The sequence below is a fragment of the Ranitomeya imitator genome, chromosome 5 (assembly GCF_032444005.1).
Source record: "Ranitomeya imitator isolate aRanImi1 chromosome 5, aRanImi1.pri, whole genome shotgun sequence".
NCBI lineage: Eukaryota > Metazoa > Chordata > Amphibia > Anura > Dendrobatidae > Ranitomeya > Ranitomeya imitator.
In genome coordinates, this window is record NC_091286.1 from 387,712,481 (window position 1) to 387,731,826 (window position 19,346).

Here is a 19,346-nt window from a genome sequence, read left to right on the forward strand (position 1 = left end):
CACACATGAACGCCTGGCAGCTGCAGGAAGCTGGCGGCTGCAGCTAACACTGTGCCCGATATTAAAGCGCAATGAATATTCACTGCTCTCCATGCACATAGTTCCAGTGTGGAGAGCAGTGAATATTCTGGAAGCAGTCTTTGGCTTGTAAACAGCGTGTGACTTCCCTGCCAAGCGCTGCTTACAAGCTGAAATCAGCTGCTGGCATCGGAACAAGACACTGCCAGGGAGCTCAGGAAGGTAAATATAATAGTTTATGTGATAGGGAAGAGGTGGCCATGCATACCAGGATAGGGATAAGGGGATTATGCATAGTAGGGTAGGGATGAGGGGGCCATGTATACCAGGATAGGGATGAAGGGGGCATGCATACCAGGATGAGGATGAGAGGACCATATATACCAGGATAGGGGATAGTAGCACAGTTTTGACCACATTTTTTTGCTTAATTTTTTTTTCAAATTTCCTCCTCTAAAACCTAGGTGTGTCTTCTCGTCCGATGCATCTTGTAGTCCAAAAACATATGGTAAATTTCACACAGATTATGTTTTTGGAGCCAATAATCATTGGTTATAATTATTACATGACTGATCACAATCTTTCTGCCTTTGGTTGGCTAAAATAATCATTTGTTGATGAATGCCTCATGACGAGTAGTAATTTTGGAAGAAATGATACAATTTGAATCACTTTAGACTATCGCGCATAACCACCATTAGAATACGAGAAACTAACCTGACACAGGGCTATTTGATAATTACAAACAGTTATAAAGTAACTCATTGGCTTTCAGAGATCTTTTATTGTAGAGCTGACAATCAAAGAACATTTCAACAATGAAGGATTTACCTGGTCGGCATAAAAAGCATGCTTTGTTCACACGCTAATAAAATTCTAGAACAGCTCTCGGTCAGAGCTCAGCTGTCTTATTTTTTTGCCAGACCATTCACACACTCTTAAATGGCATCTTCCTTTGTCAAAAAATACAAGACAATTACATGTTTACGAGTACAATCATTTTCCTGTCATAGATGGAGTGGTCGGTACACATTTCCTTCCCAAAAAGCAGAAACAGCACTATGCAACGTATTATACATGTAAAAACTGGGAACCTATTACAATGAGACACAAATGAATGACTCCATCTATAAATAATCCTTTTATGTATTTAGTTCCATCACTGCACTCTCAATAATGTTTTAGCTGTTAGTGCTATGTACTGTATGTGTAATGCATGTACTCCCTCCCTACGTTTCTAATGGCAGAAATCAAGTGACCCCGACCTAAAATGAAGGCAGACCTCAGTGTTTGACAGTCCCTGCTATAGGCAAGTTAATAAAACTCCAGCCCTTGAATGCTCAGTAGCTTCATGACAATCAATGCATATGAATAGTGATGAGCGAATATACTCGTTACTCGAGATTTCTCGAGCACGCTCAGGTGTCCTCCGAGTATTTTTTAGTGCTCAGAGATTTTTCTTGCTGCAGCTGAATGATTTACATCTGTTAGCCAGCATAAGTACATGTGGGGATTCCCTAGCAACCAGGCAACCCCCACATGTACTTATGCTGGCTAACAGATGTAAATCATTCAGCTGCGGCAAGAAAAACTAAATCTTCGAGCACTAAAAAATACTCAGAGGACACCCGAGCATGCTCGAGAAATCTCGAGTAACGAGTATATTCGCTCATCACTACATATGAAATAAAAGTATGCTACTCTCAAAAGAGAAGGATGAGAAGTCAAAGGGGACGTGTCACTGGCCACAAATGTAAATTTTTTATCCGGTATACAGTACATGCCACTTTAGCATTGCATTGTTTTTTCATGTTCCTGTGCCTCTCCTTTCCTGACATATTGTCCCCTTTTCCCTGCATAAAAACCTAGTTGTTTTTTTTCTTTTTTTGAAACCAACTGGGCATGATCTTCAAGAAAACTTTCATAAAGAAGAGCTGAGGACAATGCCCACTTGTCTAACAAGACTAGATTAACATCCAGGTAAAGGGTGGCCATAACTCAGGAATGGAGAGAAACAGAATCAAAAGAAAATCATAGCCAGATTAAGAACAGCAGCATTTATGCAAGGTAAAATTTACATATGTATGGCAAGTGACAAGTCCTCTTTAAAAGGGACATTTTTGGGCTGTGAGTAAACTCCAAAACATCTCAAGCATATATATTTCCATTTGCCTAAATAGAAAAACAAGTGGCAGAGCACTGTAAGGAGACTGTAATCAAGTTATTTGTCACATATTCTTGTGCAAATAAGCCAAATAGCCTACGCATATGTTAGAGAGCCCATACTAGCTCCATGCAGAGGTTGTCACCAAGCAGACACCACTGAGGTACATACAGGCAACATCACTAGAAATACATATAATGTTTGTTAGAGCAATTTCCCATTTTAGAGTCTTTACTTTTTTGAAAAAAATATTTTTTCATATTACTACTATAGAAAAATACAGGTCATGCTTATTGCAGATCTTATGAAGGTGCAACACATATTCTAAGGCTTATATAAGCCACCGTCATATAGATGCATTACCAAAAAGAGAAAAAAGGTAGCGTGTAGAAGGAAGGATCACCAAAATCAGTACAGCAAAAAGGTATATATAAATTTATTGAAACATATCAACAAGAGGCAAACAACCAATTAAAAACAAATAAAAAACCATAAGGTTAACAACCATAGGGGGCCTTGTAGGTGTCCCCCAAGGAAATCACCTACTTCCACTAAATGTACCAGAAGTATATTATGGTAAACTACACTGAACAGCTGAAGTCATTAAGTGCTGGACAGGATGATCTTACTTATCAATGCAGTATGCCCGAATGGGCAAATACAATATATGCACAAAATATATAGTATCAGAGACAAATAGGCTGTGTGCACACGTTGCGGATTGGAGTGCAGAATTTTCCGCACAAAATCCGCATCTCCTTGCAGAAAACGCAGGTGCGGATTTGCCGCGGATGTTATGCCAATTTTGTGCATTTTTGTTGCGGAATTGATGCGGATTTTCTGCATTTTTTACCCCTGAGGATTTCTATTATGGAAAGGGTCAGAAACGCTGCAGTTCCGCACAAAAGAAGTAGCATGCTACTTCTTTTGATCCGCAGCGGTTTTCATGCGGATTTTTCCGCACCATTAGCACAGATTTTTTTTCCCAATTGATCTACATTGTACTGTAAATCACTGTGCGGAACTGCGTTTCTGCGCGGAAAAATCCGCTGCGGATCCGCACTAATTCCGCATCGTGTGCACACAGCCATAAAGTTTAAACAGGATAAAAAACTGCAGGCTGACAAATGACAAAGAATGTGATAGTGCACAAAACACAAAACTCTCCCTAAAGATAGTTCAATGAGGAAGGACAAATTAGTCCATAATCAAAAAAGAGAAAGGGAGGAATGGGACTGCAGAGAACCTGTTAGATCCTGAAATAAGAGAGTCACCCGGTCATGGAAGTGGAGGAGGGGGAGATACCGCACGCGTATCGCCACACAGCATGGCTTCCTCAGAGGAAAGTCATCCTGCTGAGCCTTTTTAGATTTATATGTAAGATCATCCTGTCCAGCACTTAATGACTTCAGCTGTTCAGTGTAGTTTACCATAATATACTTCCGGTACATTTAGTGGAGGTAGGTGCTTTCCTTGGGGGGGGGCACCTACAAGGCCCCCTATGGTTGTTAAACTTATGGTTTTTTAATTGTTTAGTTGTTTGCCTCTTGTTGATATGTTTCAATAAATTTATATATACCTTTTTTCTATACTGATTTTGGTGATCCTTCCTTATACACACTACCTTTTTTCTCTTTTTGGTAACACACGTTTCTAGCGTGTGGTCAGTGATCCCATATCTAATTATTAGTGATGAGCAAGTGTACTAGTTGCTCGGGTTTTCCCGAGCACGCTCGGGTGACCTCCGAATATTTATGGCTGCTTGGAGATTTAGTTTTCATCTCGGCAGCTGAATGATTTACAGATACTAGCCAGGCTGAGTACATGTGGGGGTTGCCTGGTTGCTAGGGAATCTCCACATGTAATCAAGCAGGCTAGTAGCTGTAAATCATTCAGCTGCCGCAATGAAAACTAAATCTCCGAGCAGCCATAAATACTCGGAGGTCACCCGAGCAACGAGTACACTCGCTCATCACTACTAATTATTAGAAGTGCCCTCAGGTCCCCCCTTTTTCACAGTCGTATATATGGAGATAGCGCTATCTTTCTGGTAGTTTAGGCTGAATGCCCACATACAGTCTGTCCATGGGTCTCCTGATCTGATCTTACTAACAGGACCATACTTTTTTTTGAGGCTGTTAGATCACAAGACCACATGCCATCGGGCTAGGAATTACGGTCCAAGCGTGAATGAGCAAATTCAGATCTTGCGGAAAATTCTAAAACATCAAACTGTGGCTTGCTTTAAAAAGCAACCTACAAGATTTCTATAGAATTGAGCAAGTGAGGGGTGATCCCTATCCAGTGTTAGATTTGGCTCAGCAGAAAACTAATGCATTACATGACTACAGTCTAATAAATAAAACTTATATAGTATAAAATCTATAGTAAAATGTAAAACAAGTGTTGTAGTTAAAAGGGATTGTCATGTACTGACCCAACTAGAAGTCAAAGCTAGAAGTTTTTTTCAGCTCAGACAGAATGTGAGGGCAGGCTGGCAGCAGCTATTTAGTGCTTGGCTATGGCAGTGACCCAACACCTCCCGCTGGACGGGTATCTAGGAGACCGATCAAGGACTCGATCCGGGAGCGGGGATCTGCTAGGTGGGTTAATGTTTTGTTTTTATGTTAAGACAACCTCTTTAAAAAGCAAAAACGCACAGATGCGCTGTATGTGAGAATCAGTTTGGCGGTACGGAAACCTCAGCAGTATGGAAAGGCTCACCTGAAATGGTTGTGGTTGACGGGCACAACACTGGGGCAGATTTGCATTAAAAACACCCACGGCTGGTGCACCGACCACCAATCCCAAGTGCCAAGGCTAGGAACCAGAGGAAGATCCAAAGATTAGAAAGAGTTTTTTTCAAGCCATACCAGGAGGATGAATCACAGGTGAATGATGAAGAATATTTTTATTTTTGATTGCAGAACTACGTATTTCGGGGGCGATCCATCCCTTTCATCAGGTATCTACTCTCAAAAATAAAAATATTCTTCATTATTCACGTGTGATTTGTCCTCCCTCACAGCAGTGCCCAAAGAAACTGCTTCTTTTCTAATCCTTGGAACAACTTTAAAAGGGGGTTTTCAATTTTACACTAAAATATCTTTTCCTAACAAATATAAAAGCCACATCAAATGCGTGTCGTTGGGCTGCAGTTTTGAAGCCAAAACTAGTGGATTAAAAAAAAATGGGAAGCAGTGCCTACTATATTCTTCACCTCCCTTGTAAAGTCCCTCCTTGTGTTGACTTTAAAATCTACATCAAATAATAATGCGAGTTGTAGTTACTTGTCTTGTACTACTTCATAAATGTAAAGTAGTTGCTAAAAAGCCACTTCTCACTCTACTACGGAAACACCTCCCTTCAAAATGAAAAAGGGGAAGGTTTAAGTTCAATACTTCTGGATGTGGTTTCTCTGGAGGAACTCGCCGTGGATAGCTGTGTAAGCCCCTACACACTATATATTCTGTTAGCACATCTAGGGGTGTATGGACAGCTGTACACAATTTCTTTCTCCATCAGATTTCAGTATATTAGTTGTTTGCTAAAGTCTATACTTCCTACAACTTTAGAGCATGTCCACCTTTGGGGACATTTTGAACAGTTTTCCTTCCATAGCCTCTGTATTGCACTGTCTATTGTTGGCTGCAGGAGTTAACGGGGTTATTTTTTATTTACAGAGTACCATTTATTCCATGGCACTGTACATATGAAAAGGGTTTACATACAAAATACAAATATAAGTTACAATGAACAAACTAACAGTGACTGCTGACTAAAGGTACCGTTACACAGAACGACTTACCAACGATCACGACCAGCGATACGACCTGGCCGTGATCGTTGGTAAGTCGTTGTGTGGTCGCTGGGGAGCTGTCACACAGACAGCTCTCCCAGCGACCAACGATCAGGGGAAAGACTTCGGCATCGTTGAAACTGTCTTCAACGATGCCGAAGTCCCCGGGTAACCAGGGTAAATATCGGGTTACTAAGCGCAGGGACGCGCTTAGTAAACCGATATTTACCCTGGTTACCAGTGGACACATCGCTGGATCGGCGTCACACATGCCGATCCAGCGATGACAGCGGGTGATCAGCGACCAAAAAAAGGTCCTGATCACTCCCAGCGACCAACGATCTCCCAGCAGGGGCCTGATTGTTGGTCGCTGTCACGCATAACGATTTCGTTAACGATATTGTTGCTACGTCACAAAAAGCAACGATATCGTTAACGAAATCGTTATGTGTGAAGGCACCTTTACACTCTCCAGGATAATGGGGACAGAGATAATAGGTTAAAAGGTTGCGTCAGCTCCTGAGGATGTGAGGAGGCAGCAGGGGCATTGCAGGCTGTAAGCTTTCTTGAAGAGCTGGGAACTTTCAGACAGAACTTGAAAACCTAATGTGGTGGATAATCAGGTCCGTTGGTGCACAGAATTCCAAAATATAGATACTCGGGAGAAGTCTTGGGGGAGACTGGGTGAAGAACGTACAAGAAAGAGAGAAGGTCTTTGGAGAAATGGAGATTGCGTGTGGGAAGATATTGGGAGATTAGCTCAGAGATATATTTAGGAGACAGATTATGGACAGCTTCGTAGGTCATTGTTAGTAGTTTGGACTGGATTTGTTGGGGAACTGGAAGGCAATAAACGGATTTGCAGAGGGAAAAGTGAATCAATCAGGAAGCAAAGTTAGGGATGGACTGGAGAGGTGCGAGAGTGTTAGCGGGAAGGCCACAGAGAAGAATATTGCAGTAATCAAAGCGGGAGCTGATGAGGACGTGCACTAACATGTTAGTAGGTTAAGGGTTGCGGAAAGAACAGATTCCGGAAATATTTTTGATTGGAGGTGGAAAAAGCTTGGATGTGTGGTCTCAAAGACAGGGCAGAGTCAAGGGTTACTCCGAGGCAGCGAACTGCTGGAGCAGGGGAAAGTGTGATGTCATTTATTGTGCTTGATAGATTGAGTAAGAGAATGAAGTCGGATGGAGGAAAGATGATAAATTCAGTTTTGTCCACATTGGGCTCTAAGAATCGTGATGAGAAGGATATGGCTGATATAAACTCAGATTCTGAACAGCAGAGAAGTGTCATCAGAGTATAAGTGGTACTAGAAGCCATAGGACTTTATGAGTTCTCCCAGGACACATTATCTTTATTTTAACAGCCGTGTTGAGGACATGATTTTGTGGTACTTTCTATTATACAGGTATGACAGGTTCTCTTCCTTCTCGTTAGTGCAGCTTTCCTCACACACTGCACAGCTCTCCAGTCCATACAATGGCTGCTGATGGAGGAGCATGTGACCAGATCAGTTTATCAGTCTCCTCCAATAGAAAAGCAGTTTTCTCATGCGAGGTTTTCAATTGGACACGGCTGATAAACTGATCTGGTCACATGCTCCTTCATTAGTAGCCATTGTATGGACTGGAGAGCTGTGCAGTGTGTGAGGAAAGCTGCACTAACAAGAGCAGGAAGAGAACCGGTCATACCTGTATAATGGTAAGTGCCACAAAATCATGTCCTCAACACGGCTGTTAAAATAAAGAGAATGTGGCCGACCCAGGTATCTCCTTCTGCAGCCAGCAAAAGACAATGTAATACCGAGTCTATTATATTTTTAAATAAACCCAATTGCAAAAGAAGATTTTTAGCATTAATTGCATGTATTTAAGAAAAAAACTGGTCTCCAAAAGGTGGACATCCTCTTTAACCCCTTCATGACCTTGGGATTTTCCGTTTTTACGTGTTCATTTTTCGCTCCTCTCCTTCCCAGAGCCATAACTTTTTTATTTTTCTGTCAGTATGGCCATGTGAGGGCTTATTTTTTGCGGGACGAGTTTTACTGTTGAAGACATCATTGGTTTTACCATGTCGTGTACTAGAAAACGGGAAAAAAATTCCAAGTGCGGTGAAATTGCAAAAAAAGTGCAATCCCACACTTGTCTTTTGTTTGGCTTTTTTGCTAGGTTCACTAAATGCTAAAACTGACCTGCCAATATGATTGTCCAGGTCATTACGCGTTCATAGACACCAAACATGTCTAGGTTCTTTTTTAGTGGTGAAAACAAAATCCAAACCTTGCTAAAAAAATATAATAGAAAAGAAAAAATTGCGCCATTTTCCGATACCAATAGCGTCTCCATTTTTAGTGATCTGGGGTCGGGTGAGGGCTTATTTTTTGCATGCCGAGCTGACGCTTTTAATGATACCATTTTGGTGCAGATACGATCTTTTGATCGCCCGTTATTGCATTTAAACGCAATTTGGGCGTTTCAAATTTTTTTCTCTCTATGCCGTTTAGCGATCAGGTTAATCCTTTTTTTTTTAATTGATCGGGCGATTCTGAACGCGGCAATACCAAATATGTGTAGGTTTGATTTTTTTATTGTTTTATTTTGAATGGGGCGAAAGGGGGGTGATTTAAACTTTTATATATTTTTTCACTTTATTTTTTTTTCACTTTTGCCATGCTTAGATAGCCTCCATGGCAGGCTCGAAGCTGGCACAACTGGATCTGCTCAGCTACACAGAAGCGATCATCAGATCGCTCCTATGTAGCTGAATTACAGGCTTCCTATGAGCGCCGAACACAGGGTGGTGCTCACAGCAAGCCGGCATCAACAACCATAGAGGTCTCAAAGAGACCTCAGGTTGTCATGCTGACGCATCGCTGACCCCCGATCATGTGACGGGGGTCGGCGATGCGCTCATTTCCGGCCCGATGGCCGGAAGCGATAGTTAAATGCCGTTGTCAGCGTTTGACAGTGGCATTTAACTAGTTAATTGCGGTGGGTGGATCGCAATTCCACCCGTCGCTATTGCAGGCACATGTCAGCTGTACAAAACAGCTGACGTGTCCTGGCTTTAATGCAGGCTCACAGCCAGAGCCGGCATCAAAACAGGAGACCTGACCTCGGACATACTATCCCGTCCGAGGTCAGAAAGAGGTTAAGTCCTGTGTAGACTTTTAGCCAACAAGTAATTCTTTTAGATTATATATTGGAAGACAGGTGAATTATGGACTGTGATATAGACTGTATATAAGGAGTACGGTCACTCAGGGTTTTTGACTATCTGTGAACAGTATAATGGTGTTAAAAGGTGGACATTCCCTTTAAGGAAACAAAGCAATGCCCATACAATGTTCATTTTCAGTGTTTATTCATAATAATCAGCACTAAAACACTTCGACGAACGATATCTTATATTCCCTCATGCTGAACACAAGCGCTCATTTGAAAAGAAGAAAAACCCTTTAGCAAAGAAGGCCTATAGACATTAATTATCACATTTCTATGCAATTCGCAAGTAAAAATATATAAAAGACCATGATTGATTTGTCCCGTGAGTCTCCTAATATGAATATTGCACACATCTCAAATTAACAGTGCTTATGTGATATAATGGCAATAGTTAATGACCATCACCATGTTTAACATTACTCATTTTATAAAATTCATAGTTTTCTTATATTTTCAATATTAACTCAGAAATGTAATTTTTGGTAGTAAAGTGAGGAGGCCTATTGGATCAGCAATCATTAATGAAATTATCCTGTTTTAAGGGCACGGTGGCTCACAGGTTGATAATGCTATAAACTGACAAGCTAAGCACTACTTACCAGTGGCAGACCATGCTGCGCTCCAGTGTGCCCCTCCGCTGCTCCCACTAGTCTTTGTTTCAGGACAAAAAGTGGTGATATAACTTCAACAACACGGGACACTGATTCCAAACACTGGTCTTGTACAGTTTACCTCGTCACCACTTCTGATGCTCAGAAATCAGACTGGGAAAAGGAGGCACTGGAGCAGCAGGGTTATCACCATGTAAGTAATACCCATTTTTAAGCAATACCAGCCGGTAGGCCAATTTAAACAGAGAAAAACAAAAAAAAAAAAACAAACCCAAACCCTAAAAGGGTCTTTCCAGGCTCCACATAAAGTTATGCAGTCTGCAATGTGACTGCATATTGATGAATTGTTACAATATGCACACTGTCAGGATTCCGCTCAAATTTTCAGCTTCAGTGGGCAATCAGTTGACCGCAAGTAAGCAAATTACTGACTAGCTGCTCCACTTCTCTAAATAGAACATTGAGAAGAGTGGATGATATCCTATTTCACTAGCATAACTGCAGTCATCTGACTACCCACTCAAGCTTGCAACAGAAAGGATTCTTGACAGTGTGCACACTGAACGCTGTCACAATTTCACAATCTCTACTGACTGCAATCACTAGTGACTGCAGAAGTTTATGCTGAGCCTGGAGAACCCCTTTAAGCTGAGTGTATCCATCATTACATCAATGCAGCATTGACGACTAGATTAATAGCAACTCTGAATGGTGAACAGGATAAGAAAATTATAGTAAAAAATTAATACTAATAATCATTATGTCTCATAGTTTCAATTATCGTAAACTAAAATGCCAAATTTACAGAAGCAAGTCTGCCCTGCATGCCTTAAGAACAAAATCCAGTTTATCTGTAGCAGAACTTAACAAAATGGATGCAGAATGTTTCATCGCTTCGTCTTTATCCACATGTACCATGCAAGGAATAAGAGGAAAGACCTTAGAGAGGTCTCTCAGATGTAGCAGTAAAACTCTTCACACGAGCAAAGAACAGTGGTGTGTACATTTTATCAATGTCAAAAGCTGTGACCGCCGTCTCCCCGGTGGACCTGCAAGAGAAGCATTCAAGGGCTGAGTAATAGAAAGACACTTATGGACAGACAGATGAACATCTAAGATCACATTATGGTGAAACTTAATTTAACAACAGTGTAGACCAATACTTTGGGAGAGATTTCCTAAAACGGTCTCATTTTTAGGCTGTGTAAACAGATTTGACATAACCTCAACGCAAAATGATGTTTAGATCTGTCAGCACTGCAATGGGGTCAGCAGATGAGCGCCCTGCAACATGCGCGGAGCGCTGCTGTTAACAATGTAAATGCCGCTGTCGATCTCTCACAACAGCATTTGAATAGAGCGGGTGCAATGCCACCATACAGTGACAAGATCATGGGGCAAAGATGGGATACCATGGACAACTATAAAACAGCTTGTCGAGTGAGTTGGAAAAATTGTCTGATAAAACATAATAAATGGGGAGTGAGTCATGTCCACAAGGTTTTGGGGGCACATCCACTTAAAAATTGAGCATATTTAAGCAATTCTCAGCCCTATGACATAGATTTCTTTTTGGTCAGAGCCCAAAGGGTCAGAGAGATTAAGAATAATAGTCCTTTGAAGGAACCACATTTTTAAAAATATTTTCTTATGTGCTTCAAAAAAAAAAGGAAAAGTTGCCCAACAGTGAAGGTCCATTATAAAAAGAAGATAAATCTTAAATGAAGGGAAATCAATGTGAAGTGGACGGTAAATGTGAAGATCCAAAGAGGTTGTCTAAGGTATTTTTAGGTCTTGCTAAGCGTTCCCTTAGAAATGTAGGCATATGTGTAATAAGATTACTTTTAACATTTTGTCTAATGTTATGCGATCGCCGTGACGTCACTTTGGTAATGTTCCATATACAGCCCACAGGTGTTTAGCTGAACTGCCCAGTATACATAAGATCCCTGCTCAAATTCTGGGATCACGCATGAATGATCCCAGATTACACTGAAGCACATGCAGCAGTGCAGAAGCTGTATCATGCATAAATGAGTAACGCGATCCTTGCACCCTCTCCTTTTGCTCTTGGGATTCTTGATTATCTCAGCCTATCAAGAATTTCATGCAGAGCAGGAGAGGGAGTAGTGATCATCTTCTTCACTCAGAGATGAGCGATATGCTGAAGGACAAAACCATTTATGCTGGGGAATATGCTGGCGCTATAGAAATAAAATTATTATTATTTATCCAGGTGGCTGAGATGAGCTGATGTGCTGTAAGATAGGGCTATTTATCCAGGTGCTGAGATGAGCCGATGTGCTGTAGGATAGGGCTGTTTATCCAGGGGCTGAGATGAGCTGATGTGCTGTAGGATAGGGCTGTTTATCCATGGGCTGAGATGAGCCGATGTGCTGTAGGATAGGGCTATTTATCCAGGGGCTGAGATGAGCTGATGTGCTGTAGGATAGGGCTATTTATCCAGGGGCTGAGATGAACCGATGTGCTGTAGGATAACAGGATTTTTGGTTGCTTACCGTAAAATCTGTTTCTCGGAGCCTTCATTGGGGGACACAGGAACCATGGGGACACAGGAACCATGGGTGTATGCTGCTGCCACTAGGAGGCTGACACTATGCAAATAAAAAAAGTTAGCTCCTCCTCTGCAGTGTACACCCTACCGACAGGAAGTAGGATATTCAGTTAGTGAGAAAGCAGTAGGAGAAGCAACGTGTAAAAGAGAACTATAATAATAATAATATGATAATAATAAACTTTATTTATATAGCGCCGACAAATTCTACGGCGCTCCATAGATTAACAGTTTCAAACACTCAAAGAGTGTTCAAAGAACTCAAACGTAAACAGTAAACAGAGCTGTTCAACTTGGGAGGGAGCTGTGTCCCCCAATGAAGGCTCCGAGAAACAGATTTTACGGTAAGCAACCAAAAATCCTGTTTTCTCTATCGCCTTTCATTGGGGGACACAGGAACCATGGGACGTCCCAAAGCAGTCCCTGGGGTGGGGAAAACCGACTTCCATCAGGTCCGAGGACTCACCACTGCTGCCTGCAGGATCCTTCTGCCCAGGCTGGAGTCCGCCGTAGTTTGGCGAAACGTGTGGATGGAAGATCAGGTTGCCGCTTGCAAAGCCATCAGCGATAACCCCGTGGCATACCGCACTGGAAGCGCCGATTGCCCGGGTAGAGTGAGCCTTATCTCAGGAGGCACTCTTGTTCTTGACCCGGAAGCTTCCAAACTTGCCATTCTGATAGAGCGAGCAATAGTCGCCTTGGAAGCCGGCAGGCCTCTACGCACGCCATCAGGGATGGCGAAAAGAGAATCCATCTTTCGGAAAGCGGCTGTGCTAGCCAGGGAGATCCTCACTGCCCTGACGAGACCCAGCCTGTTCAACGATCACTCCAGAGTCGGAGCTGGACAAAAGGAAAGGTATAACGATGTCCTCGTTGAGGTGGAAAGATGAAAACCACCTCGAGAAAGGAAGGAAGGCAGAGGTCTGCGACCACCTTGTCCTGGATTAAAATCAAGAAAGGAGGTCGGCAAGAAATGGCCGCCAACTCAAAAACGCGGCGGATCGAAGAGATGGACCTGGGAAAAGCCACCTTCCGAGATAGAACTGACAGGGAAAACTCCCTGAGAGGCTATAAGGGGGGAACCCCTAAGCACCACCAACCCAACCTTTAAATCCCATGAATCCAGAGGCCCTGTACGGGAGGGACAGCGTGGGCCACTCATTGAAGGGAGGTCTTAACCTGTGGCTGAGAAGATAACGTCTTCTTAAAGGGAAGAAGAGCGTAGGAACCTGGCCCTATAGGGAACTGAGAGCGAAGCCCGAATCCCGTCCTGCCTGAAGGAAAACCAAATGGAAGGCAGGGAAAAAGGACATAGGTGAAAAGCGGTTGGACTCGCAACAACGAAAGTAAGCCTACCAGGTACGATAGTAGATCCTGAAAGAAGACGAAGGCTTCCCAGCCTGGACTATACAGTGACCCATCTGGGCCGAAAGGCCGGACGCTCTTAGAACTGTGGAGTCCACAGCCACGCCGTTAAACTGGGCAACCGATAATTCGGGTGAAAAATCGAACCCTGAGACAGCAGATCGGGTCCGCCTGGAAGACACCAGGGGTGTCCGCGAGAGGATTGACGATGTCTGCAAACTAGGACCTCCTGGGCCAATCCGGGACGATCAGAATGACCGGCACCCATCCAGCCTTGATCTTTTTCGACAGCTTGGAAAGCAAGGGAAGGCATGGAAACCAATAGGGGAGCCCGAACTGCGACCGAGGAATGGCCAGAGCGTCAACCCCACTGTGAGAGAAACACGGGACCCTGAGCCGACCCGAGGGACTTCCTGTTCAATCGGGACGCCATGAGGACCACCTCTGGAGTCCCCCATAGAAAAGTAATCCGATAGGAAACCTCCTGAAGTACCATTCCCCTGCCGCGAGGCCCTCGCGGCCGAGGAAGTCGGCGGCCTAAATGTCCACGCCGGGGACATGCACTGCGGAGCTCACCAGGACTGTTGCCTCTGTCCAAAGGAGGATCCTGGAATCTCGGCCGAGGCCAGCGAACGCCGAGTCCACCGCTGGTGGTAGACATATGCCACAGCTGTGTCATTGTCTGTCTGGATTCGAATTGGCAGGCTGCTGAGAATCCTTACCCAGTGAAGGAAAGACAGAAAGATGATCCGGAACTCGAGGACATTGATCGGCAGAGGGTTCCTGCGCCGACCAACCACCCTGAAAGAACAGGAGACAAAGCCCCGCGCCTCCGCGAGCGGACAGGCGTCCGTCGTCACCACCTGCCAGGGAACTGGAAGGAAGGATATGCTGTGAAGGATCTACTCTGGGATAAGAGAAGTGACCTCGGCCACAAGTCGAGGAACCATTTGACCTGGGAGAAAGCCGGATCGGACGATGCAGGGAGAAGACAGACCTGTCCCCTGCGATAAAATAGCCTGCTGAAGAAGTCTTGAAAGAAACGGGAGAAGGGAAAATTGCTTCCGATGTTGCAACCAAACCTCCTTAAGGTCTTTAAGACCCATCGGAAAGGAGGGGAGCCGAGAACCCTGGAGCAAGCGAACTTCCTGACAAAGGAGGGATATCCTGTCCTCGGGAAGGAAGACTCTGGTCCGACAAGTGTCGAAGAACATGCCCGGAGATACGAGGCGCTGAACAAGACGGAACTTCTTCCTGTTGACGAGCCACCCGCAACGGTTAGAATGTCGGGAAAGATGGATAGACTTTCGGGAGCCTGAAACCGAAATTCCTGAGCCTCCATGAAAGTGATTACTGAACGAGGGAATATCATCCTGAAGTGTCTCCGACGAAACTTCCTGTTCAGCAAATGGAGATCCGGACTGGGACAAACCTTGTTGTCCTGTGTCAGTACAGAAAGATTCGAAGAGAAGTCTGTGAACCGTTGAACCGTTCCTGTTCTGGGACGGGAACGTTTACCCCAGATTTAAGGAGGGAAACAATGGCCGTAAAGAAACCCGGGACTAGAGCGGGGTCTCTTGGAGGTTGGGATTTGAAGAAAACGATCCCAGGACCGTGAAATGAAGAATTTGTATCTAGAGGATACAAGTGCCCTGGCCCAGCGCCCTCTACTGAGGAGACCCAGACGTCCCTGAGGAACAGGAGACGGTTGCCCAGCCTGAGAAACGGGCTGGGGTCTGGTCGTGGGTCATGCCTAGGTGGAACCTCCAGTCCTGGACCTGGAGAATCCACCTTAGGAGTAGCGGGCACGCCAGAAAAGAGTGAGTCGAAGAATACCTTCTTCTCTTAACGTGCCTGTGGCCTCTGCGAAGAGGAATCTGATGCCGCAAAACTACGAAAAAAGTCAAAAAGACCGAAGTAGCCGCCTAAAGGGAAAGTAGGCGAGGTCTGGAGAAGGGGACTGGTGCCGCCAGTGGCGTCCTTAATAAATTTGGTCCAGCTTGGAACCGAAAGGATGTGAACCTTGAAAAGGCAGGCTCGTAAGGGACTTCTTTGATGACTCTTGAGCCAAACAGTGCGACAGCTGGCAACAACATTACTGGGCGCCTGTGCGGCAGAAGACGCGACGTCCAGGGAACAAAATATTCCCCGGCGTGAGTAATCTGGGTGGCAAGTTCCGCCAGCCGGCCTGATGGAGCTCCAGCTTGAATGCCCCAACGGAGTTGTTTAGCCCCTCGGATACAGACTTCGAAACCCAAATGGAAGCCAAGGCTGGGCATTGGGATGATTCGGCAGTTTTGAAAGCCGACTTCACGAAGGATTCCATGATCCTATCGATGGAATCTTTCAGAGCCGCCCACCGGACAGCGTAAGGACTGTGTTGGTGGCAAGTTTAGCAGCCGACGGATCCACAGGGGGAGAGGTCGTTCTCTAACGCCTCTCATTCCCGTTGGCAATGAGATCCGGAGGAAAGAGATATGAGACTCCAAGACGCTTGTCTCTTTGCGAACTTCTGGTAGAATTCGCTCTTTCTCTGGACAGAAGCTCCTTGAATTCAGGATGAGGAGCAAATACCTTGGGAGGTAGCTTAGACCGTCTAAACGAAACCGCCTGATCTGCGGGTTTCGTAGAGGAATCTTTGATGCCACAGGTCTGATTGGTCGCTCCAATGAGGCTTTGAACCATATCCCTCATGTTAGCGATTTGGTTCGAAGCCGGCCCCAAATTATCCTTCGAAGGCGTATCATAGAAAGCCTCGCCTGACTCAGGGAAGGAGGATCGGGAGGACGCCGACTGCAGAGGAGGACCGAGTGTCGAGAAGAAGACTCAGACTTGCATTCCTGTCTGGACCTTTTGCAGCTAGCCTTGGAGGGCTCGGACGGAGCTTCCAGCGACCCGGTGGCTACTGCGGGGGTCTGCAGGGGTAACCGATCCAGCACGGACACCAGGGTTGAGACACCCGTGTTAGATTGGCCACCGATTGAGACAGAGAGGAGGCCCAGCCTGGGATGGGGTTATCACTCTCGGGCGGATCGGCCGGGGGATCCTGGGCGGTAGGCACAATCGGGTTGCTGCAGGAGTAGGAAGACGAGAATGGCCCCCTTTTTGCCCGAGTGGTTAGGGGGCAGGGGGGTTTGGGGGCAAAGGGGAGTGTCAGTCTGCAGAGCAGAGCTACTCACGGTAGACGAAAAACGGGATCCGGAGGACGCTGTTCGGCTTGATAGGATGGGCCTCCGGTAAGAAGTCGTCTTTTAGGCAGGAGGGTGATGTGGGCTCCTGCCGCAAATTGGACTCGATCTGCGGATGTGACAGCGGTATGGGCTCCTGAGATTGAGGTGCATGTAAAGGAGTCCCAAGATGGCGCCGGTGGGCGGAGAGAAGGCGGGCCGCAGTGAAAATGTCGGGCGGGAGAAAAGCCCGCCCGATGAGAGAAGAAAGGGGGCGGAGTCCGGCACCGGAAGTAGGCCCAGGCAGAAGCCGGGGCCTAAATTAGCGATCGGTGACCGGCATGGAAGGGCCGAAGCGGCAAACAGCGCGCCGCAGAAGGCGACAGGCCGCCCACAGCGGCGGGAGCAGCGCAGCCGCAGGTTCAAAGCGGCGCGGCGGTCCGGCAAGCCGCCACGCCGAGGGAGGACGCGCGGCGCTGCAAGCGGCCAGAGGGACACAGCTGCAGGGGGCCCAACCAGCGACGCGGCGGCCGGCAAAGCCGCCGCGCCGAAAAGAAGCGAACGGCCGCATACAGCGGCCGGAGCAGGGAAGCCACAGAGGGCCGAAGCGACGCGGCGGCCGGCAAAGCCGCCGCGCTGAAAGGAAATGAACGGCCGCACACAGCGGCCGGAGCAGGGAAGCCACCGAGGGCCGCGCTGAAGCCGGGGCTGGGAAGCCCACAGGACCCGAGGCGGAAATGTCCCCCCTGAGCAAGGCCACGCAGACAGCGCGCCCGGACAAGAAGCGGCGCGGCGGTCCGCAAAAGCAGCCGCGCCGGAACAGGGGACAGGGAGGCCGCATCCACGGAAGTGGCGCGGCCGAAAAGAGATGCGACCCGCACCAGAAAACTCCCCAAATAGGAACCCCCTTTTTAGGATCCAGGGAAGCCACAGGGTGGGGAGGGAAAATACTCACCTAAACATCCCACGCCGGTACTAACCTGGAAGGAATGAGACGTCCACGGAGGCGATGGACGTCCTCGTCTCCTCCGACCGACAGGCTCTGGTGGGCGAGTGGGTGGGGGACGGAGCCAGGACCGGAATTCTGAGCACGCTTGTGTGCTAGGATCTTGGTCCTGGAGAGGGATCTATGAGGATACGGGGTGGCAGTACACGCCGTACTCATAGTCCGCATAGTGGGACTACAGGTGTGAGTGTTCACCCTGTATCCCTCCGGAAAAACATGAAAGGTAACGACGCACATTGAGGTAGATAAGGGTCTAATGAAAGACCCGTGTCCACCTCCTACTGACACTAACCTAAACTGAATATCCTACTTCCTGTCGGTAGGGTGTACACTGCAGAGGAGGAGCTAACTTTTTTTATTTGCATAGTGTCAGCCTCCTAGTGGCAGCAGCATACACCCATGGTTCCTGTGTCCCCATGGTTCCTGTGTCCCCCAATGAAAGGCGATAGAGAAAGGGCTATTTATCCAGGGGCTGAGATGAGCTGATGTGCTGTAGGATAGGGCTATTTATCCAGGGGCTGAGATGAGCTGATGTGCTGTAGGATAGGGCTGTTTATCCAGGGGCTGAGATGAGCTGATGTGCTGTAGGATAGGGCTGTATCTCCAGGAGCTGAGATGATGTGATGTGCTGTAGGATAGGGCTATTTATCCAGGGGCTGAGATGAGCCGATGTGCTGTAGGATAGGGCTATTTATCCAAGGGCTGAGATGAGCTGATGTGCTGTAGGATAGGGCTATTTATCCAGGGGCTGAGATGAGCTGATGTGCTGTAGGATAGGGCTATTTATCCAGGAGCTGAGATGATGTGATGTGCTGTAGGATAGGGCTGTTTATCCAGGGGCTGAGATGAGCTGATGTGCTGTAGGATAGGGCTATTTATCCAGGGGCTGAGATGAGCTGATGTGCTGTAGGATAGGGCTATTTATCCAGGGGCTGAGATGAGCTGATGTGCTGTAGGATAGGGCTATTTATCCAGGGGCTGAGATGATGTGATGTGCTGTAGGATAGGGCTATTTATCCAGGGGCTGAGATGAGCTGATGTGCTGTAGGATAGGGCTATTTATCCAGGGGCTGAGATGAGCCGATGTGCTGTAGGATAGGGCTGTTTATCCAGGGGCTGAGAAGAGCTGATGTGCTGTAGGATAGGACTGTTTATCCAGGGGCTGAGATGAGCGGATGTCCTGTAGGATAGGACTGTTTATCCAGGGGCTGAGATGAGCTGACGTGCTGTAGGATAGGGCTGTTTATCCAGGGGCTGAGATGAGCTGATGTCCTGTAGGATAGGGCTGTTTATCCAGGGGCTGAGATGAACCGATGTGCTGTAGGATAGGGCTGTTTATCCAGGGGCAGGGATGAGCCGATGTGCTGTAGGATAGGACTGTTTATCCAGGGGCTGAGATGAGCTGATGTGCTG

The 19,346-nt window shown here is 46.3% G+C and overlaps 1 protein-coding gene across 1 annotated transcript in view; it reads right to left on the reverse strand.

The window, feature by feature from the left end:
* Window positions 1-9,331: 9,331 nt before the first annotated feature.
* The window catches only part of FBXO9 (F-box protein 9), a 72,442-nt gene continuing 62,427 nt past the window's right edge, over window positions 9,332-19,346 (reverse strand). Inside the window, exon 13 of the mRNA XM_069726801.1 lies at window positions 9,332-10,869. Within this exon, the coding sequence (XP_069582902.1) occupies window positions 10,761-10,869 (109 nt within the window). The 3' untranslated portion in view covers window positions 9,332-10,760. The remainder of the gene's footprint in view (window positions 10,870-19,346) is intronic.